This window comes from Molossus molossus, unplaced genomic scaffold (assembly GCF_014108415.1).
Source record: "Molossus molossus isolate mMolMol1 unplaced genomic scaffold, mMolMol1.p scaffold_m16_p_10, whole genome shotgun sequence".
NCBI classification, from domain to species: Eukaryota; Metazoa; Chordata; class Mammalia; order Chiroptera; family Molossidae; genus Molossus; species Molossus molossus.
The window spans coordinates 53,868,374-53,891,773 of record NW_023425345.1 but is presented as its reverse complement, the minus strand read 5'-3'; the positions used below and the strand labels follow the sequence as shown (position 1 = coordinate 53,891,773).

The 23,400-nt window shown below is 35.3% G+C and overlaps 1 protein-coding gene across 1 annotated transcript in view; it reads left to right on the top strand.

The window, feature by feature from the left end:
• The window catches only part of PTPRQ (protein tyrosine phosphatase receptor type Q), a 213,784-nt gene that overhangs the window by 149,505 nt on the left and 40,879 nt on the right, over positions 1-23,400 (top strand). Inside the window, exons 29-34 of the mRNA XM_036252356.1 lie at positions 2,481-2,725; positions 5,522-5,588; positions 8,769-8,927; positions 9,424-9,646; positions 11,595-11,668; positions 22,422-22,521. Of these exons, the coding sequence (XP_036108249.1) occupies positions 2,481-2,725; positions 5,522-5,588; positions 8,769-8,927; positions 9,424-9,646; positions 11,595-11,668; positions 22,422-22,521 (868 nt within the window). The remainder of the gene's footprint in view (positions 1-2,480; positions 2,726-5,521; positions 5,589-8,768; positions 8,928-9,423; positions 9,647-11,594; positions 11,669-22,421; positions 22,522-23,400) is intronic.

The window sequence follows — 23,400 nt, the reverse complement described above, 5'->3', positions numbered from 1 at the left end:
TTTATTATATAATCTATTTGATAAATGTCAGAATCCATACAGATTTCCTCAAGTTCCTATGAACAGGGTCTGAATGAATAATAAGATTGTAACCAATAAGAATTAAATGTGGAAAGTCAACTTCCCAGAACTCGCTTACCCCATCCTCCTTCAGACTCCTGATGTTCTTTGCCACCAGATATATCTTTGGAAAGAGCACATGAAGGGATGTGTTGTTCTAGTTTATTTGTTTCTATCTGTAAGGTAAGTATAGGAGGTAAAAATAATTTTTAGTTAGTTTTTTATTATGTTTTCTACTGCATTGTTTATTGTTATGGTTCTAAATCCAAAGTTACATCTTATTCTCTAAACTCTAAAATATACTTGTTTCTATTTTGCTGCGATGTACACCCCAGGTCTCTATTTTCTTATTGTACTTGTTGCACTTCTCCCTCAGCCGACCTACGTATGCAGAGAGGTGCTGCTGCACTTACTCACATTCATGCCATGAAGCATTAATTGTGAATCTTAATGTGCTACCTCTTCCAAGGATATTGTCGTTTACTACATCTTTACTAGACATAGAAAAGTTTCATTTTAGATGTAAAACTAAATATATTTGCAGAATAGGAAGTTCTTCTATCACTTAGAGAATTATTACACTCTTCGAACTTTCAACCTGATCTTATTTTTGAGAAAGATCTCTTGTAAAATAATATATGCAAAGTATTTCTTATGTATCCTAAAAAATGTTTAAAAGCCAATGCTGTGAAAATGTGCATTGAACCAATGTAAGCTTTATTTTAGCTATGCATTTTTGCACTTAAAATGTGATATTTGGCACAATTACGTGTTATCTGATTTTCTCTTTCTTTCTCACTGTTATATATGTACTTATTTTTGCCTGCCACGGGGCACTATCTCTAAAGATGTTTGCAAGAAAATAAAGCTTGTCCCTGAACTACTATTAACAGCCTTCTTCATGGAAATTTTTTACTTAGAATGGAAGAATATATCCATTTTAGTTTGATCAAAATAGATATATTCATTCAATCAGTCATTTATAAAGAATACTAATTATGGAGTATAGCAAGCACTAGTTCATAAAATATATTTTTATTATGAACTATATTCATAAAATAATTTTATCCTCATATATCTCATTTTCTTTCACAATAATTTATTGGCACTTAGCTAGTGATATGCTCAACTTTTATCAAAATTAAAACTGGAATATCTAGACTATATAAAGAACTCTTAAAAGTCAACACTTAACAAATCCAATTAGAAAACTGACAAAAGGTATTTCACCAAAGAAGACACATGACTGAAAAATAAACTCATGATATGATAGATTTTCAATATCATTACTTATTAGGAAAATGCAAATTAAAACCACAATGAGATATCACTATGCATCTATTAGAATAGATAAAATAATAATTTTTAAAATAGTGAGAATACCAAAAACTGGCAAAGATGCAGAAAGACTGAATTTCTCATACATTTCTAGTGGAAATATAAAAGCGTATAGTCACATTGTAAAATAGTTTGATAATCTTATATAAAACCTACCATGCACTTTCCACTTGATCCAGCAATTACACTCTTGGGCATATATTTCGAAGAGTTGAAAACTTGTGTTCATGCAAACATCTGTATGTAAATGTAGATTTATTAGTATTAACAAAACAACTGAAACCCACCCAAATGGTTTTCTATGATAAACAAATCTGGTACATCCATATAAGGGAATACTACTCAGCAAGGAAAAAGAATGAACTGATGATGTATGCAACAACTCTGATGAGCCTCACAATCATTATGCACTGTGTTTCTCAAAATGACAAACTCTGGAGACGCAGAATGATTAGTGTTGTGGGGAGGCATGGAGGGCAAATACAAAGGGATAGCAGGAGGAACTTCCTTTATGGTGATGGAATTGCTCTGTACTTTGTTTCTGGTAATGCTTATAGAAATCAATATTTGGATTGAGTTGCATAAAACTGCATATAAGAAAGCATAAAAAATGGTTAAATTTGAACATTGTCTATAGTCTTGTTAACAGCATTGTACCAATGTTGGTTTCTAGGTTTGATATTAAACTACAGTTATATAAGATGTCACCACTGGGGAAAGCTAGGGGAAGGTTACTTGGGACTGTGTATGATTTTTGCAACTTCCTGTGAGTCTTTATTATTATTTTGAATTAAATTCAAATAGTCATAGAAATGTGTTCTGTAAAAAATAAATGCATATATCAAGCTAAATAAGTAAGAAAAATATATAAGTCAATAAACTGGATCAGAAGTGTGGTTTCTGTAACATAAAATGCCAATGATTTCACAGGGCATCAACCATTTTGCTCGTTTCTATAATTCCTATGGTTTAAATAATCTGTGTAATATCCTTATAAACAGATATTTGAATGAATACGTTTTATATGGAGATCAAAAAGAACATATTTTTTGAAAATTTAATTACTAAATATTTTATTTTAGTCCCTAAGGATCCACCTAACAACATGACATTTCAGAAGATACCAGATGAAGTTACAAAATTTCAGTTAACATTTCTTCCTCCTTCTCAACCCAATGGAAATATCCAAGTATATCAAGCTTTGGTTTACCGAGAAGATGATCCTAGTGCTGTCCAGATCCACAACCTCAGTATTATCCAGAAAACAGACACATCCGTCATTGCAATGTTAGAGGGACTCAAAGGTGGACATACGTACAACATCAGTGTAAGTGTTCATAACTTTTAGTTATGTGCCTGTTTTACAAAGTTAGTTTACCAACTCGGCATTCAAAAAGACTTAAGCTCATGCACACACTGCAGTTTTCATATCTTTCTGTGGGATTGTTTAAGACATGTCAACAAAAAAATAGATTTAGAGAAATGAAATTGTTAATTTTCTATTATAATACAGCAAGTCCTGTGAAACTATGTAGATGATTAAAACATTTGTATGATTATAGTAGAAGTGTAGAAATAAAATAAAGAAGAAAGGAAATGCACGTTAAAAGTAAAAAAAGCAGCCCTGGCCGGTTTGGCTCAGCGGTTAGAGCGTCGGCCTGCGGTACAGAGAGACCCGGGTTCGGTTCCCGCTAAGGGCATGTACCTCGGTTGCAGTTTGTCCCCGGCCCTGGTTGGTCGTGCGGGTGACAGCCACTCGATGTGTCCCTTCACATCGATGTTTCTCTCTCTCTCTCTTCCTCTCTCTCCCTCCTGCTCTATCTGAACAAAAAATGGAAGAATGTCCTCGGGTGAGGATAAAACAAACAAACAAAAAAGTAAAAGTAAAAAAAAAGTAAAAAAGCAGTACTATATAGAGAGATAATTCTGACATGGAAGTAGGGCACAGACTGACATCCCTCATAAGAGGGGGTGGGGGGGGGAAGAGATAAACCACAGAACTTATATGCATGTATGCATGACCAATGGACTTGGACAACTAAGCCGGGGATGGGGCGGGGTGGGGGTGGGGAAGGGGGTGCCAATGGGGTAAAAAAGGTAAAATATCTGTAACAAAAAAAATAAATAAAAAATTAAAAAAAAAAAAGAGATAATTCTGCCAAATGGAAAACTGTTGTGTGATTTTTATATTTTAATTCCACATTATCCATTTTGGAAAGTAAGCATGTACATGAGTTCATGTGCATATACAGACACATACACACATTATTTGTTTCATTCTTTGATGATTTTTGTAGCATGTCTTGCAATTTTCAAATACAATTATCTGATTCAGAAAATCATCTTTTAAGCAACATAGAATTCATCCTAAATCTTAGCTTACCAACTAATCCTCCTACCAACTCTTTTTAATTATCAGAATACTATCATTAATGATTTTTATGTGTGTATATATATACATATATATGTTTATATATGTATTTATAGAGATATATGGTATATATATACCATATACCATATCTATGTGTGTATATATATTCCCTTACTTTATATCTTATTATAGTTCTTATATATATAATATAATAAAATAATATAATATCTTATATTTTTTGCTAGGATTCTTGTTGCATGTGTCATTAAATAGACTACCATTATGAAAGCTGTATTAGAGAGAATGGTGGTTAAGAGAATAAACTGACCTTGGTTCACATCCTGACTTTGCTATTTTCTGTGTCTGGTCAGTTTCCTTAAATCTGTATTGTATTTTCTTTATCTTAAAAATTAGTAATAGGAATAATAATTTTTAATAGTGATGTTATGAGTGTTATAGTTCTGGCAAGTAGTGAATGTGCTATCAGTTTTGCCTATTGTGAATACAAGAAAAAAATAGAAAATAAAGAAAAATAGAAAATAAACTCATAGTTTATTATTTTGATTGGTCACAAAGTGGAATTTACAGCATCCTCAACTTCTGAGAGTTTGTTAGAAATGTATAACTTTAGTCTGTCCTCATCTGCTGAATCAAAATCTGCAAATATTCATTTAGCAAGGTTTCTAAGTGACTTATTTCCACAATGCAATTGAGGAGCACTGTCCAAGTCGTCATTTATTATTTCACTTAAATGTCAGGTTGTATCATAAAGAAATAACAATAATGAAGCACTACATAATATCATTTTTGTTGTGGATACTTTTGTAAATTTACAAACTTTAGTAAGTATTTTAAAATATATTCTAAACCACATTTTGATGGCTTGGTTTATTTACCATAACTACCATATCACTTACATCACAATAATTTTAATCCAGTCAAAGCATCTGTAGTATGGAGTGTGAGTCACTAATCTATAAACAAATTAATTTCAATAAGCACATTATATTCTGAATTTTCTTTATCAAGTACAATGAAACTGGCCAAGAACATGGTCTCTGTTTTATATAGCAATATGATGTGAATAAAAGAAGATTCTGTATCTACTGTTTCCTAAGCACACAGTTAATTGAAAGGACTCGCATCTGTGTAAATCACCCTCTGCACATACAAATGGGAATGCTTTATGTGCACACGCTGCATTATGCAGGTTATAGCGTCAGATACTTTGGGGCAGGGGTGAAGAAGGGCATAAAGGGCAACTTTCAGAGGGATGATTTAATGCAGGAAAACTGGGAGGCTGAAGGAATAGGATTTCATTTCAGAGAAAGGAAAAAGAGGATCTTGAATATGGATTTACAGAAAGCCAGTTACCTAGCTACAGAGAGGAGGAACAGATGTTAGAGGAGACGAAGAGAGAGTACAGGAAGAGGCTTTCTTTTCTATTCCTCCTACAGGTTCCAACTGAAGCCTCTGTCCTTTCCTAGTCTTTGTGATCGGTCTGTTTAGGTCACCCAGCCTTTGTTCTCAGGGCTTAGTGACATAAGATGAGTTTTAAGAATTACTCAGTGTTAATGTTCTTCCTCCTTATGTAATATGCATTTAAGTGAGTACAAGAAAAACATAATGAATAGACTCTATGCAATTGTTTCTAAAAGAAGAATCATTTTAAAACTACATACAACCATAATCAGTTATATGTACACACAAGCAATAATTTGAAAATAGTAACAAGTTGTTTCTTTGTTTTAGGTTTATGCGATCAATAGTGCTGGTGCAGGACCAAAGGTTCAGATGAGAATAACCATGGATATTAAAGGTACATACACAAGCTGCCATTCTACAGATGCTGTTGTCTTAATCAAACAGTAATTATAATTTGAATTCTGTATTAGAGTTCAGGATGTAGTCAAGCTTTTAATGGCACATATGCATATAGTAAGCATATTTTAGTAATAATGTAGGCTTAATTAAAGCTAAAATTAAAATGCTCAAATAATGATTCAAATTACCATGTTAAATAAAAATAATGCCCACTTGCTGTTTTTCTTATATCTCTTTTTTTTAACTTTAAACGTTTCTGACACAAATTTTATAGCCCATTATTTTGTTTTTTAATTTTATTGAAGACAAAACTCATTCTTTAAATTATCCATGACTAGAAGTCACCTAGTTTTAATTAGATTTCTTAAATAATCTTTGTTAATATTGAAAGTCAGGTTCTTTTCAGTTAATCAAATAATGTTTACTGAACTGCCATATATTCAGCTTTATGATTCTGACTATAAAGATTCTGATCTATCAATTCATTAATCTGACAGGTAGTTTATAGTGAAAATATAACTAAAATTTGGAGCAACGACACCCCACCAAAGCCACAAAAACTTGAAAACATTGTTAAGAATTTAGGGCCATTCAGGGATTCAAGGTGCCTTCTCTTCCTGAGATTGAAAACACGCGTGTAAATGTGTCATCACTCTAAAAAGCTGTAAAAACCTGCAGAGAGCTAAAAAATAAAACAAAAAAGTGTATGAATCTTTATTAGAATTCCAGTACCTGTTGTTTCTCTCTTTAAAGCAAAATGTAACTTTTCTCAGTCTTCCGCAAGGACAGCAGAGGATAGTGATTAAAAGACAGCTCTAGGCTGAGTCTATGGTCAAACTGCTGAGATTGCATTCTGGATTGGCCACTCGATGTCTATTTGACTTTGGGCAAGTTTCTTAACCTCTGTAAGCCTGTATAGTGGAGATAATACTACCACACTTCCTACTTCATAGATCGTTGTGAGGATTAAAAGAGATAATCTTTGAAAAACCCTTTGGACAGTGCCTGGAAACTAGTACTATCAAGACTAAGAAATATTTACTATAAGATGAAGCTGATAAATTTTATCTTGCTATCAATGGGTACTTTACATAATTGCAATGCTATACATACGTGTTCATTATTTGCTTTTAAAAATATATATTCTTATTGATTTTTTAGAGTGAGAGGAAGGGAGAGATAGAAACATCAATGTGAGAGAGAAACATCAATCGGCTACTCCTGCATGCCCCTCACTGAGGATCAAGCCCACACCTGGGCCTGTATCCTAACAGGGAATCAAACTGGGACCTCTCCGTCCATGGGACGATGCTCAATCCACTGAGCCACATCTGCTGGGATAATTATTTGCCTTTAATTGATAAATTAAATTAGAATATATAAATACAAAAAGTCTTCAAAAATCAGTAATTTTAAAATGACTTCATAAAGAAGAGCTTACATCATATTATCTCAATCTCTGTTATCCATTGGCAGACATAGATATGCAGTTAATAATTAATACACTATATGAATTCTTTAGTAAAAAAAATCCCCATTTGAGATGCTTCGGTCATCCCAGGTAAAGATGATTAATTCTGACTTTCCTCTCCTTAGATAGAGCAGATAGACTCAGGACCAGTTATCCAGAGAACTTATATGAGTGCTGATGGCAAAGGTGGAGTCCCAGAGAAATCAATTTTTCTTCAGTAACATAAATGATATTGTTAGTCATGTAGAGTGACATTGAATTAATAGTAGTCTCGTTAAATTTGCATTTGACAGATAATGTAAAGTTGGATGGTAATATCTAATGCCAGATTCTCTCACTGGAAGCCTTTCCTTGGGGACTCCTCAGTGGCCTAGCTGAGAGCTTCTAAGAACTCCTGAAGCCCGAGGCTCTTCCTGCTGAATTCTTCCTCCCTTCCCCCCTTCACAGGTGTCCACCTGTGATCTGTGGTCCAAAGGCTCTTACCAGCTATTCCTGCTCGCTGTCTCTTTACTCTTCAACGATATTTTCCCCAATACACTTGCTTGTCATCTAATATCATAGCCGGTACCTCTCAGAAGGATGAGCTAAAGGATCAAGTCAAAAATATTTGGTTCCCTTTTATAGCCATGTGACATTAGGCCATTTTCTCATGTGTAAAATGGAAATAATATTGCCAATTTTATAGCATTATTGAAAGACTTTTTAAAAAGATTTAATACATATGGAGATTGAAGTTTGATTAAGCAGCTTACTGTTGCTCAAACAGCTGGTATATATAGCTATAAGATGAAATTAAACAGAGCTTCTGTAAATATTGATTTTGGAGATATTTGTATGCATGGATGGGAAATGTGAATTATCAGGGCACTTTTAGAAATTATTCTGGCAATATCTATTAAAGTTAAAAATACATATATCTTTTGTTCCAGAAAACCTACTCTTGGAAATCTCTTCCACAGAAATAAAAGGATGTTTGGCATGGCTAACGTAGGGGAGGGGGAGGGGCTGGTATGACTAGAATAGAAATCAGTAAACTAGCTAAAAGAAGTAAAAGCAGAAGAAAAAAATCTAAAATAGTAGTATGATTTAATGCATGTTTTAAAATTGTATGTGAATGATAGTATATATAATTTGAATTTAATATGTGAAGATAAGTCAGATGTCCAAAAATTATACCCGAGTCTCATTATTTTGAGTTAAGTCTTAAATATGTAATTATACCATCAGGAGATAATAATTGCCTAATATTTGCTGTGTCAAAATAAAACTCTGGCCTTGGCTGGTGTTTCTCAGTGGTTAGAGCATTGGCACACAGACTGAAGGGTTGTGGGTTCAAGTCCTGGTCAAGGGCACACGCTTGAGTTGCAGATTCAATCCCTGGCCCTGGTTGGAGTGCATATAGGAGGCAAGCAATCATTTTGTCCCTATCACATGGATGTCTCTATCCCTCCCTCCCTCTTTCTCTCTCTCTCTCCACCCCATCACTCCCTCTCCCTCCCTGCCTTCCACTCTCTCTAAAAATCAATGGAAAAAATATCCTTGGGTGGGTATTAACAAAATAAATAAATAAAACTCTGTTTCATTTGTTCTTTATGTTTATCATCACTTTATCTGTAAATTACCTGCATGAAATAAATGTTTAAAATGCTTATTTCTTCTCTTCAGAAACAAAAAAAATCAATTGTGATACTTCTTTGTTTATAGCTCCAGCACGGCCAAAAACCAAACCAACCCCTATTTATGATGCCACAGGAAAATTGCTTGTAACTTCAACAACAATTACAATCAGAATGCCAATATGTTACTACAGTGATGATCATGGGCCTATCAAAAATGTACAGGTGCTTGTAGCAGAAGCCGGAGGTATCATCAAACATTAATTTATCCTATTAAATTGTAAAGTATGAATCACTTTGAAGGGTATAAAAATTTTATTTCAAAATTAGTGATATAAGTTAATTTTTTATTATCACACAACTCTTGAGCTTAATAGATTGTCAATATTATCATTAACTATACTAATCATTTATTTATGCCTAACATTTTTATAAAAATAAGAGAAAGCAGAGTTAAAATATGTGATTTGTTTATTCCATATGCTAGTAGGATTGTTTTGACTTTGACAAGATGGAGTCTTGGTAGCTTCTTTGGATGTGTGAACATCAGTTACCTTGACTGAGGGATGTTTTTTTCTCTAGCTGCTTATCCAGGTAAATCAGCTCAATCATCCCTGGTAGTTTGTAGAGTGAGAGATACTTCATCCAGAATTTCCTCATGCAATTGTAAAAACACCCTTTATAAATGTGAAAGTCCAGGTATATGTTATTTGTAATCATCATTCTTTTTTTTCTGAAAATAGCTCAACATGATGGAAATGTAACAAAGTGGTATGATGCTTATTTTAATAAACCAAGGCCATATTTTACAAATGAAGGCTTTCCTAACCCTCCATGTATAGAAGGAAAGACAAAGTTCAGTAGCAATGAAGAAATCTACATCATAGGTGCTGATCATGCATGTATGATTCCTGGCAATGAAGACAAAATTTGCAATGGACCTCTAAAGCCAAAAAAGCAATACTTGTAAGTGTAGTTTGTACCTGCCATGCATCGTGTTAGCATGTGGTTGACATCTTTCATCCATCCATCCACCTATCCTTTTATCTTTCCAGTAAGCAGTGGGTATCCATCATATATTATGACCTGATTTTTTAGGCCCTAGGAATATAAAGATCAATGAAAGATTGTCCTCACATTCCACAGACATACAGTTCTATAGGAAAAGCAGGCAAATCTAAACGTAATTTTGATTTGATCTGATAAGGGACATAAGGTCAATATGAAAAATGTGTACTGGGACAATATAGGTAGGATAATTCTTTCTGTAAGGATAATGTGACTAATGTATAATATTTTGTGTCTTTCACTCATTGTTTTGCTGTGCATGCTAATATGCAGGTTTTTAGGAACACTAACATACTCTTTTGGTTAAGAACGATGGCTTTGATTTATCTCATTCATAGAAATAATTTTATGCTCTTTATACCACCAAACATCTGAATGAGTGATTGAAATATTTTTTTTCTTTTTTAATTCTCACCTGAGGACATTTTTCCTTTTTGTTGTTGTTGTTTTGTTTTGTTCAGACAGAATGGGAGGGAGAGAGAGAGAGAGAGAGAAACATTGACGTGAAAGGGACACATCGACTGGTTGCCACCCACACGACCCCAAACAGGGCCGGGGACAAACTGCAACCGAGGTACATGCCCTTAGCGGGAACCAAACCCAGGTCTCTATGGACCGCAGGCCAACACTCTAACCACTGAGCCAAACTGGCCAGGGCTGAAATCTTTACAATTCACTTCAATATTTGTTATTTTGTAGATTCTAACAATTGATTATCATATTAAAAATCACTGCTGATATCTGGCTTTGTTAATTTCTTTGCTAAATTGATTTTTTCTATTAAATTGACTATTATTTTTGTCATAAAGTGACAGACAGCTGTTTAAAATTCTTAAATTATTTTATTTTCAAAATATAATTTTTACTACTAAATTTGAAAAATGCATCTAGTCTCATCTTGCCAGCTAATTAAAACATTATTAAATTCTTTATAAATGTCCCAGGCCAAATTAGAATTGGAAAAAATTAAAGAAGTTAAAAAATGCTCTGTTATCTATTATTAAGTACAGTTACTTTGATTCCAAGGTTATTGCCTGAAATTTAATCATTATACATATGACAGTTTTGACACAAAGTTTAATATGTATTCAAATCCAAAGCAGACTCTTCATATAATCAATAGAATCATAAGAATTTAGAATTTTGAGAATAGTAGTGTTTAAATTATACATTGCAACTTATTAATATAAGTTGGTTTTATATTTTTAAAAGCCTGAATGTTTATAGTTTTAAATAAAGTATTTTAGTTGTCTTGGAGGATGTCAGAATCACATAGTGATTTTTAAGATTGATTCTCTTCTGCACCCATTTTCTATTTCATATGTCATAAAAGCATAGGAATTAAAAGTACAGCTGTGCACACACAGAATTAAGAAACTTTGTTCTTAATTGTGTGCATACGAACAAGATGAGTTCTATATGACAATTCTAAATCTGGTTCACTGGTATTTTCAAAGGTGGTCAAAGTACACCAGTTATTATGCTTTATATTTATAAAGAATGCTTGTGCAACACACTTTTACAGAGACTAAATTGTTTCATCCACACATATCTGTGAAGGAGGTAATCTGCTTCATTTTAGCTGCTGACCGTTCATGAGTCTGCCCAAATTCTTAGTCATTCTCTCATGAAATTCCTGAGGTCTATGTCTAGGGTAATTATTCATCTCACATAAAGATAGTATATATTTGTCTTGATGGTAATTCAATTCCAAGTTTTCATCTTGTAAATTCATTTTATCTTGAATAAAAATGTTTATTTTAAATAGCTATTTGCTAAACTGTTTATAGAAAAATATCATATGCCATGCAAATTGTTGATTTTTAATTTTTTTCCTATATTTTAGATTTAAATTTAGAGCCACAAATGTCATGGGACAATTTACTGACTCTGATTACTCTGACCCTGTTAAGACTTTAGGTAAGACATATTTTGTAGGTTACTTTCATAATCTCAACATGCTAATTGCAGTGTAACATTCATTAGTAAATGTATTCATCCATGACTGAATGTTCTCAAGTATAAATTCATTTCAAGGTTAATTAACCTGATTAAGGAAAAAAGTATTTTATAATATTCTATTAATAGGTGGATGTTCCATTCATTCATATCTGGACCTACTTTTGAAATGGTATCAGTTCTATGCTGATGTGTACTAACATTATACTAAGTAAATATTTATTTGGCTATTTAATATATAACCTTACAGTAGAACAGTTTTACCTAATTAAAAAAAAAAAAGGCTGATGGCAATTTTTCTGAAATAATCCCCCCCAAAAATAGAAACTTACAGTCCTCTTTAATTTTCTTTTCTTTCTAATCAACTCATGGGTTTTTAAAAATTGTATCAACCCAATCAGGCCTGAATAAAACACTAATATGATTTAGTCAGCTCCAAGTATATTTTTCTCCTCCTCCTCTGTTTCTTCTTCCTCCTCCTCTTCTACTTTGTCATTACCATTATCTAACACTAAATATTCTATGTCAGACACACTTTTAGGCTCTGGGTATGCATTAACTGATGAACTCTTCACAACTATCCTTTATTTTAGATCACTGGTTCACAACCAAAGTACTTTTACTCTTCAAGGGACATTTCAGAATGTCTGGAGCCATTTTTGGTTGTTACAACTGTGGGGGCTGAACTACTGGCATCCAGGGGGCAGAAACAAAAGTACCGCTGAACACCCCACAGTGCAGAGGACAGCCCCTCAGCAAAGACTCTCTGACCCATAACGTCAGAAGTGCTGAGGCTGAGACCCTGTCAGGTGCTAATGTTACCTCCATGTCAAAGACGGGAAACCAACGCCCATATTGAGTGAGTGAGTGGCTGGGCCAGGACTCTAGCACAGATTTGATAGCAATTACACCACCAATACAGGGTTTAGACATGGATTCAAATTTAGGCTCTTCCACTTGAGAAAATAATGTAATTTCTATCAACCTCAGTTTCTTTATTTGGAAAATGGTGATGAAAGTATTCACCTTGAAAGAATTAAGTAAAGCAACATATGTAAAGGCATTGATATTTTATAGTTACAAAATTTTTGAATACTTAATAACTTATTTACTTAATAAGTTATTAATACTTAATAACTTAATAAGCAATATTCAAAAACTTTAAAAATAAACTTCCGACCAACCATGTGGCTCAGTGGATCGAGCATTGTCCCATGGACTGTGAGGTCCTGGTTCGATTCCCAGTCAGGGCACATGCCTGGGTTTTGGACTTGATCCCCAGTAGGGGGCGTGCAGGAGGCAGCCAATGGATGTTTCTCTCTCACATGGACGTCTCTATCTCTCCCTCTTCCTTTTTTTCTCTCTAAAAAATCAATAAAAACATATTTAAAAACTATAAAAAAAAAAAGAAATTAACCTTCTTAGGAGAACTTATATCCTCAGAATTTCTCTGAGTGGATCACCACTTTCAATTTCCCCTGTGACAAGCTTTGACAATGTGGAATTTTGTAAGTTGCTTAGATACACAGTATACCATGAGCTGCAGTAGATTGCAGTGAGAGTTATCGCTAGAAGAAGATAAATTGTTCTACCATTTTCAGTAAGAAATTCTCACCAGGTTTTTAAGCATTAATTGTTTAGAAAGCCAGTTTCTGCAGCCTCCACTCCGTTAATACAACTTTGGATCTTGAAGAAATAAAGGGGCATGTGATTTGCTACATGGATGTTTATAAAGGAATAACAAATTTCTTTGGCTATTCTCTCTAATCTCATAAAATTACTGGTTTGACTAACTGTGCCCAATATGTTAATCATTTCTAAACTGGCTGATTAGACTTGCAATATTGAAATTGTGTGGAGTGTTTCTTCATTTGATAGATGATTTTATCACACAATGACACCACCCCAGTAAATGCCTTGAGGGCATCAACATAATTTTCTCAAGATTATAGCACTCGGAGACCATTACCACCACTAACTAGTGGTCCTGGAGTGTTTACTGATGGAATGAAAGAGACAAAATGAATAGCTCATAGGTCTTACGAAAATGGCAGGAGCAGGTGCTGGAAAGAGACCACCTTGCTGTGCTGTGGGGTTGGTTATGTGCTCTCTCTCTCCTAGCTTGTTGATTTCATACAGGTTATTTTTTAAAAATTTTATATAGTTATTTATTTTATTTTTTTATCTTATTTTTTAACTTACTGTTGACACTATTACAGATGTCCTCCATTCCAGCCCCCGCTTTACACACATCCACCCAGGGCCCCCCACCCCACCCCGCGCCGCCCTGGCTGTCACCATGCAGTCTGGACCATGTATCCATGCCTCTGATTCTATTTTGTTCATCAGTTTATTTTGTTCAGTAGGTTCCACATATAAGTGAGATCATATGATATTTATCTTTCTCTGGCTTATTGATGTGAGGACAACACATTCAGTCAGTTATCTGGGAGTCCAAGTTGAGATATTAAAGTCATAAAGAGGGGGAAAGCCAAGCCTCAAGCCACAGGGACCATGGTACACAGGGACATGATTCCTCCGATAGAGCAAATGGCTTCCCTCTGGCCAAGGATGGGCTTCTCCCACAGTTTGGCCATAGGTATTCTCAAGGTTGTCCTCAGCAATTGTCTTTTTTTTTCTTTCTTTCTTTATCTCACAGACTAAGGAATAGACTACAATCATTAACTCTAGAAAATAACAAATACACGGTTGATTCTTAGTTCCTTTTTGGAATCAGAATGACCTCCACCCCACTCGTCTAGGTACTGATGTTTATGTGCCCTGGTAAGAGCAGGAGTCTAGAAGGGGAGTGACAATGAAGGGTTTCATGAATCTATAATCAGATAATTTCTCAGAGTTCATATACTTTTTTTATAGACCGATGACATGAGGACAGCTTTTCAGGCTCCTACTTAGAGTGGTCTTCCATGGCATCTCCTCTGATAGATAGCGGCTTTATAACAAATAGGCTCTTGCTCTGTAATGCTTACTCTGGATTGGCCACATGGAGTTCTGCTATCTAATCATTTATGGCTTGTACAACAGTGACAGGCAGAAATAGAGGAAATTACAAGGAGTGCAACCCTCGGTTGTGGTAAAACGAGATGTTCAGATTTGGAATATGGAGTGCACCTTTAGACTGGAATTCCTTGATGACTAACTGGCAAAGCAGTTCAATCACTTTGATGGTTAATGGATGTAACACCATCAATTTCTGTCCTCACATCCATTTTCTATTGGATGTTATGTTTTTATGGAGATCAGATTCACTCTGAGGGGCCAGGCACCAAAGATCACCCTCCAGAAATGGCCCAGGTCCATGATTTGACATTATAAAAGGCCATCGAGTCATACAAGTTTTCAGGAAAATAGCATTGCCAAGGAAGATCCAGTAGGACTCAAAAAGGAAATAAAGTTGACCATTTCTGCAATCGTTGATAGCCAATGGCAAAAATAGTTTCATGGCTGTAAGAATGGGGGCAAGCAAATAATAAAATACACTGATATAATATCCCTAATGTCATCATAAGATCACAAAAGATGTCCGTGTTCTTTTTCTCTCAAATCTGTCATGTATTGGGATACATAATAGCATTTGCAATGGGCTAGTGGCTCTCAGCATTCTAACATGCCTCCTAAAGCCTTTTGTGTGTATGTGATTCCAGGCTTCAGTGAAAGAAATATAGGTCCCATTTAGGTCATCTTACCACCAGTAGATATATGTTTATTCACTGGCATTTTGCACACCACAGACAATGATCTTCAAGCTGAGTTGCCCATCAGTAAAATCTTCAGGATTTAGGAGACTTTGCAAGGCTGTGTTGGTAAATTTGTACAGAGCATATACTTCCAAGACAAACTATTTTGATAGTGGTTGTAACTCTCAGAGATACTATTCAGAAGCTAAAATTATGGACAAAAGAATCACCACAGACTGATAGACTAAAAAGTTTTTTCGTGAAAGGAACTAACAACAGTACAAGTGAGAAGGAACCGGGCAGAGCTTGGCTGGATAAAGATAAGAGGAGTTTGCACTTAAGAAAATCTTTATGGCCTGGGAGAATAAACACAGGAAATGACATGCACCATTATTTTAATCCTAAAGAAATTCTGACAATGTATTTGTTTTTGTTTTTTTCCACTCAGGATTGAACATTAGCATTTTTATTAACAAAATTCACAAGAATCCCTCTTAAACTCTTTTTAAAAATCTCCATAGGCACATCCGTTTATGGAAACTGCTTGTAGGCAATGTTTTGATTGCAAGGTTTAATTATAGAGGATTCCTGTGATTTGAAAACCACACACTCCTTTCCGCACCTTACAAGGCTTCATTAAAGCTGAACAAGATGAAACCTTCAACCCCATGGCAAAGGCCTTCTGTGATTTTCTTCTGTCATAACACTTCTTGTTTAATTACTAAGCTAACAATGAAAAGTTCCAATACTCTCACTTAGAAACAAATAGGGAAGAGTCTCTATGTACTTTTGCAGCAAAAGAATCACTTGCCTCCAAAACACCAGAGATATAGGGGTAAGTTTTATTTTGTTAAAGAGTTAGTAGGAATGTGGGGTGGACCTCATAAAGGCTGTGGTTAGACAGGCATATTTCAGGCACTTTGGGCATATGAAGATTTATTTGACCTTTGGTTAATTACTTAAAAAAATTAACTTCTGAAATCTCATTTCCAAAATGAGAACCATAACTCCTATCTCACAAAATAACTGGGATATGATACATGTTTATTCATAAAAATACTAAACATTCTTTATGTGCCAAGTGTTTTCTGAGAGTTTTTATATATAACTTCAGGTATTCTTCACAACAACCCTAGAACCCTAGAATACGTGATCTCTGACATATAGATATCATCTATGTATTGGTAAGAAGTCTGAAGCTGGCTCTTTAAGCAACCTGACCAAGATTACAGAGCTAGGAAGTCACAGCACCAGCTTTTAGTCCCAGGCAGCGTGATTTCAGTCCATGCTGTGCTTGTAACCACTGTTACTACATTGCCTAAAAATCATTAAGTGCCCCAGGAGCTTTCAATTTCATTACTATTGGTGGTGGTTCTGTTCCCAGACTTCCTATTCTCGCTGTTTCTCTTCTCAACATTTAAAACTATTTTTAGCTGTTCTCTCTTCATTTTCTTCTTACAGCTCTTGAAGTTAACATTCACAGGAGTATGCTTTATTTTTACACATTAAGATACAATAAATCCTTTTCTTAAAATTTTTTTTAGCAATGAATAAGTGTGACTTATCCCACACCCTGGAAACCACTATTATTATCTACTTTTAATATCTTGCCAATCTGACATATGAAAATAACATTTGCCTAGGTTATTTTAATTTATACTTCTTGAATTATAAAATTGAGTGACTTTCAGTAGATTTTTGTGCAGTGCTAGAATATCCAGGATGACTAAGCCAAAGGATAAGAACTCTTTATATTTAAGTACTGTTAAAAGAAATTATTTTCTGTTAAGATTAATAACAATATTAATAAAAAGCTCATGTAATATGCACCTATATCAAGAGCTAGATACTATAAAGTTTATAAGCTTTATAACCCCTTTAACTTAAGCTTCTTATAGATATAAAACTGACTTAATCAAATCCATATGCTGAGTTTAAATAATTATAATTTCAATCAAAAGATAATACTGATGAAAACTTAATTAGCACTTTATAATTATGATTTACTTAATTACAGTAGTACATTTTATTATGCAAATACAACATAATTTAATGTGACCTTTTATACAATTTTAAGTCTAGTGAGGAAATAACTTGTGCTTATTCCAAAACGATTCATGTTTATATTTTTAGGTGAAAGGATTCCATGTTCTATGAAATGATTTATAGAAGTGTCTTCATTCTGTACTGGTAATGCTTTCTGTGTACATGCATAGCAATAAATCAGAATTCGTCCTCACAATCATGCCACATTTTGTCCTTTTCTAATGGTCCTTTTGTAATACATGCGCCTCAGGGATTACATATAGTTTATTAATACATTATATGTCATTTCCCCACTTCACTTGGCTAGTGCTTTGAAATGGTAATCTAATCTGAAAATAAATTTTTGTGGTCTATGAAATCATTTTCCCCCCACTGGGTTCTAAGGTCCAGTGATTCAATATTACCTGATAAAGATTCTTTATTCATCCCCACGTTTCCTTTTCCAAGCACAGCCAATTAAGAGTCAGCATGTGAAAATTCATCGAACAAACCATTCATATTTTACTGTATAAAAAAGGTGTATCTGAAATACTTTAGGAGCTACTGGCCGCTTCAGTGTCTTCTGTATTTTGCTGGTGATTCTAGAGGACCATGAGACTCTGATAACTCTTTAAGATCCAATGTTTGTTTATCTCTACCACGCAGAATAGCCACTGGAACCCTTTTATATTGTTAACATTTCATAAACAATAATCCAGGGGAAAATATGAAACATTGATCCCTGCATATTTTGCAGACAGCTAACCTATTTTGTTACTTGACTTTAATACTTTTTTACAGTAAAGTTACAAATCTTATAAACTAAAATTTATTCTAATTCTAATTTGTAGTTGTCTAAAGTAAATGATTAATAATTTGTATCTTAGTTCGTTCAATGCCTGATCTCCAACCTGAAACATGTTGATATCTATTCCAAAATCAATATTTTTATTCATTAGTAAATTTAGCAAATATTTATTGAACATTTATTATGTGCCTGGTACTATTCTCAGTACTTGAAATGCAGTTTTGAATAAAATAAAGACCCCTATCCTCAGAGAGCTTACATTCCAGACAGGTAATGAACAATAAGGATAATAAATGAGTTATAAGTAAATTGAAGGGTGATTGAGAAAAGAAAGAGTAGAACAGTGTGCAGAAGACGTAGAAGAGAGGAGGCAGGAAGTGAGCTAGTTGTATCTTTCAATTTTAAATGGTGGTATCTTAGTTTGTTTGGTTTGCCATAACATGATACCGTAGGCTGGGTGGCTTAAACAGCAAACAATTATTTTCCCACAGTTCTAGAGGCTAGAAGTTCAAGGTTGAGGTTGTAATCAATTTGGTGTCTGGTGATGAGGCTCGTCCTGGCTCGTGAAGGCCTCCTTCTCACTTCCTCACATGGCCGTCCCTTAGCTCGTGCCTACAGAGGGAGGAAAACAGCCTCTTCCTACCTCTTCTAAGGATACTAATCCTATCGGGCCTGTTGGATTAGGCCCAACACATATGACCTCATTTAAATGTAATTACTTTTTTACTCTAAATGGATTTTCACTGGGGTTTAGAGCTTCGATGCATGAATTTTGGAGGCACCTATACATGAATAAGAGGTGGTCAGGGTAGGCCTCACTGAGAAGCAAACCCTTGAAGGTGATAAAATGGCCCTCCAGGCAGATATACAAGGGAGATATCTTTCCAGGCAGAGGAAGAAGCTGGTGCAAAAGCCCTACGTCAAGAGTGACTTAGTGTGTTCCAGGAACAAGGAGGCCAGTCTAGCCCCAGAGGAGGAAACAAGGTAGAGATTGGATGGGGAGTCAGAGGTAACAGGGAACCAGAGAGTTACTTAGGAACCAGGCCATGACCTGGCCAGTTTGGCTCAGGGGTTAGAGCTTCAGCCCACAGACCAAAGAGACTCGGGTTCAATTCTAGTCAAGGGCATGTATCTAAGTTGCTGTTTGGTCCCCAGCCCTGCTTAGGGGCCTGCAGGAGACAACCAATCAATATGTCTCTCTCACACTGATCTCTCTCTCTCTCTGTCTCCCCCCCCCCACCCCCCTCTCTGGAAATCATTGAAAAATATCCTCAGGTCAGGGTTAAAAAAAAAATTTAATTTGAGACCAGGTCAAATAGTCTACTGGAAGGCCTTTGGCTTCTCTCTGTTAGAAAGGAGGATTACAAGTAAAGAGGTAATGTTTTAAAAAGATAATTCTTGATATTATGTTGAAAATAGATGGAAAGAAGACAAGGGTGGATACAGGGAGATTTGGGTGTCCATATAATAATTCACATAACACAGGATGGTAGCCTGCATTGGGAAGCTAGCAGCAGAGATTACAAGAAGTGAACAGAGCATACACAGAAGTTTTTTTTTGTTTGTTGTTTTTTTTTGTCCTCACCTGAGGACATTTTTCCATTTTTTGTACAGATAGAGTGGGAGGGAGAGAGAGACAGAGAGAGAAACATCGACGTGAAAGGGACACATCGAGTGGCTGCCACCCGCACGACCAACCAGGGCCGGGGACAAACTGCAACCGAGGTACATGCCCTTAGCAGGAACCGAACCCGGGTCTCTCCGGACCGCAGGCCAACGCTCTAACCGCTGAGCCAAACCGGCCAGGGCAGAAGTTTTGAAGAGTCTAGTAAACCCCTCAAAACTTACTAAATAAATTGAATAATTTTTAATATTGTTTCATTTATGCATTTGTTGTTTTACTTCTGAACTATTTAAAGTAAATTTCAGAAGGAATTATATTCCACTCTGAAATACTTTGCCATGTTTCTCTAGTAAGTACCTATATATCCTATTGTCACAGTAAATGAAATGAACAACAAATTCTTTATTTTATATAATAATATATATTTTCAAATTATCCTCTGATATTTTTCTTTATAGTTTGTTTAAATCAACATCAAAATAGCCCTGGCTGGTTTGGCTCAGCGGTTGGAGTGTCGGCCTGCGGTTCAGAGAGACCCGGGTTTGGTTCCCTCTAGGGGCGAATACCTCGGCTGCGGTTTGTCCCCGGCCCTGGTTGGTCGTGTGGGTGGCAACCACTCAGTGTGTCCCTTTCACGTCGATGTTTCTCTCTCTCTTTTCCTCTCTCTCCCTCCTACTCTATCTTAACAAAAAATGTCCTTGGATGAGGATTAAAAAAGAAAAGATCAAAATAAAAGGTTCACACATTATCTCTGATTGCTGGGTCTCTTAGCCTCTTGTAATCCAGGAGAGACTTCTCTTCCCCCGCTTTTATTCTCTGTGACATAAACTCATTGAAGCAACCAGACTAGTTGTTTTGCAAAAGGTCCTATATTCTGAATTTGTCAGATTACTTTTACTTGGCATCATTTATTTTTTCCTCCTTTCAGTACTTTCTTATAAATTAATAAAAAGATCAAAGGTTTGAATATTCACAATCAATCATTTTTGCAGGGATACTTCAAAAATGTTGCTGTCTAGATCAAAATACCTCACATCAGAAGGAGTATAATATCTTGTTGTCACATTTTCAGTGATGTTAAATTGACGAGTAAGTTAAATAGTAGTGACGGCATAACCCTTCATTGGGAAGTTGTTTTTTCCCTTCTTATAACTAGCATATAATCTGCAGGGTATTATATTATTTTTTTGTTCTCTAAATATCCAATTTCCTATCAATCTTACTCTTAATCATTTAGAGATGCATTTATGATCGTTACCTGAATCACTTATTTCATTAGGAATGTAACATTGTATATTTCTAATTCTATTATTTCTTCCTTGGTTATTAAATAGAATTATCCTCTAATGAAGAGCTTTATCTCCTTAACTAGAACCATTGTAAATTCACAAATTACAGTTCATATGAGAAAGACAAAAAGAATGCCAAAATTTCTCCCTTTGATTACAAATTTTTAGAGTAAGGAAATGGTTGTACAGCTATAACCAATATCTACAAATTAGTATTTTTTGTTTATTTTTTCTTTTATTGAATAATATTAGAACATATGGATTTCTATATGTTGACTCTATTTCAATTAATTCCAGTTTTTATTTATTATAAAGTTTAAATTGTTCCCTCTTGGACCAGTAGGAACCTCTTCGAGAGGATCTTTAATTCTTATATCATTAGTTTTTGAAATCTTAGTTTTCTTGCTCCATTAGATATGTGAATTCCATTTGTTCCCTACCCACACTTTTTGAAATTATCTTCCAAGTTTTCCTAGTTTCTTTTAGTGAAAAGAGTATATAATTTGAAGATAAAGCCAACAGGATCTCCTCAAAGATTTTTTTTTTATCCTCACCAGAGGACATTTTTTCGTTTTTTGTTTAGATAGAGTGGGAGGGAGAGAGAGGAAGAGAGAGAGAGGAACACTGACGTGAAGGGACACATCAAGTGGCTGCCACCCGCACGACCAACCAGGGCCGGGGACAAACTGCAACCGAGGTACGTGCCCATAGCGGGAACCAAACCCGGGTCTCTCCGGACTGCAGGCCGACGCTCTAACCGCTGAGCCAAACTGGCCAGGGCTCCTCAAAGATTTTGGATGTATCCTAAGGAAGAGTCAAATGTGATTCTAAGGTTTTGGGCCTTAGCCACTGGACAAGGAAGTGGCCGTCATCTAGAGGTGGAGGGATGCATTTGAAAGAAGGGCAGAACAGGAGTTTAGCTTTGGAAACACTGAGTTCTTAATTTTAATTACACATCTAGGATACAGGTCATTATATAAGTAAGTTCTATACATAACAATTAAGTAGTCAATTCATATAAATGAAAATTGAAGCCATGAGGCTGGATGGGCTCACCAAGGGAGTGAGTTTAGATAGAAAAAAGAAGAGGTCCAAGGATTAAGGGATTAAGCCCTAGAGTTAAAAGATTTAGGAGAAGAAGAACAAACAAATTTGAACATTTTATTAGCATTCTTGATCAGCATTCTTGATAATATTTTTCTCTGTTTTGAGATCCCAGATATATTATGTAATGATAAGTAATGATACTGTTATACTTTGTCCTCTTCAGGTGAAGGACTTTCAGAAAGAACTGTGGAAATTATTCTTTCAGTCACTTTGTGTATCCTCTCAATCATTCTTCTTGGAACAGCTATTTTTGCATTTGCAAGGTAAGAATTATGTGTGCTTACATTCCTAGTATGCTTTGTGAGCATTATTCAGTCACAGTCCAATCAGGAGACAGAAGCCGCCACAGTTACCTGCATGGGACGTGTTTAATGAAAAGAATATTAACTAGTAGAAATAGTGAACTACCAAAGGGTGAGAGCACCCCAAGGGGTCCAGAAGTAGTAAGTGCAGCAAAGCAGATGCTGACTCTAGGGTGAGGAAGAAAGGACAATAAAGGAACTGAGAACTGGAAAAGTCCCACTCCCAAGGCTGAAAGGGAGTGGCTACGGCAAGCACATGCCTCCTGTTACCTATCAGTGGGAAAAGAAATATGACAGAGGGAAGAGGCTGGAGCTGTTCTTTAGAAGATGCCCATCATTGTTAGATGGTAGGCAGGCTGAATTGTTCTGTAGAAGCAGACAGCTCTCGCTGGATATCATGGATAAGCTGGAGCATGCACTTAAGAGGCAACTAGAACTCATCCAGGTGGGCTACTGGGCTCCCACAATGGATAATATTATTTCAATGTGAACCCACAAGGAAAGTGTCTCCCTGTCCCGGTAGCCTTGCAGGGTCATGCTGGTGTCCTCTATTGACAAATCTTAGCGTCATTAGCCAGCAAAGGAGAAATGTTACAGCGTCTGGCTCCAATATCACCAAGCAGGGCAAAGAAGAGTGGATTTAGAGCTGAGAGACAATCAAGTAGTAACACAAAAGCAGAAGACACCAGGCTTTCAATATAATTTTGAATAATTTATAACTGATAGATTTAATTTAAAGTTTATACAGAACAGATACTTGTACAGTAAGTGTAACACTAAAGCTATCCAACTTCTTTCCATACTGGGCCCCTTTCTTATATTTACTTTATCAACATGTCT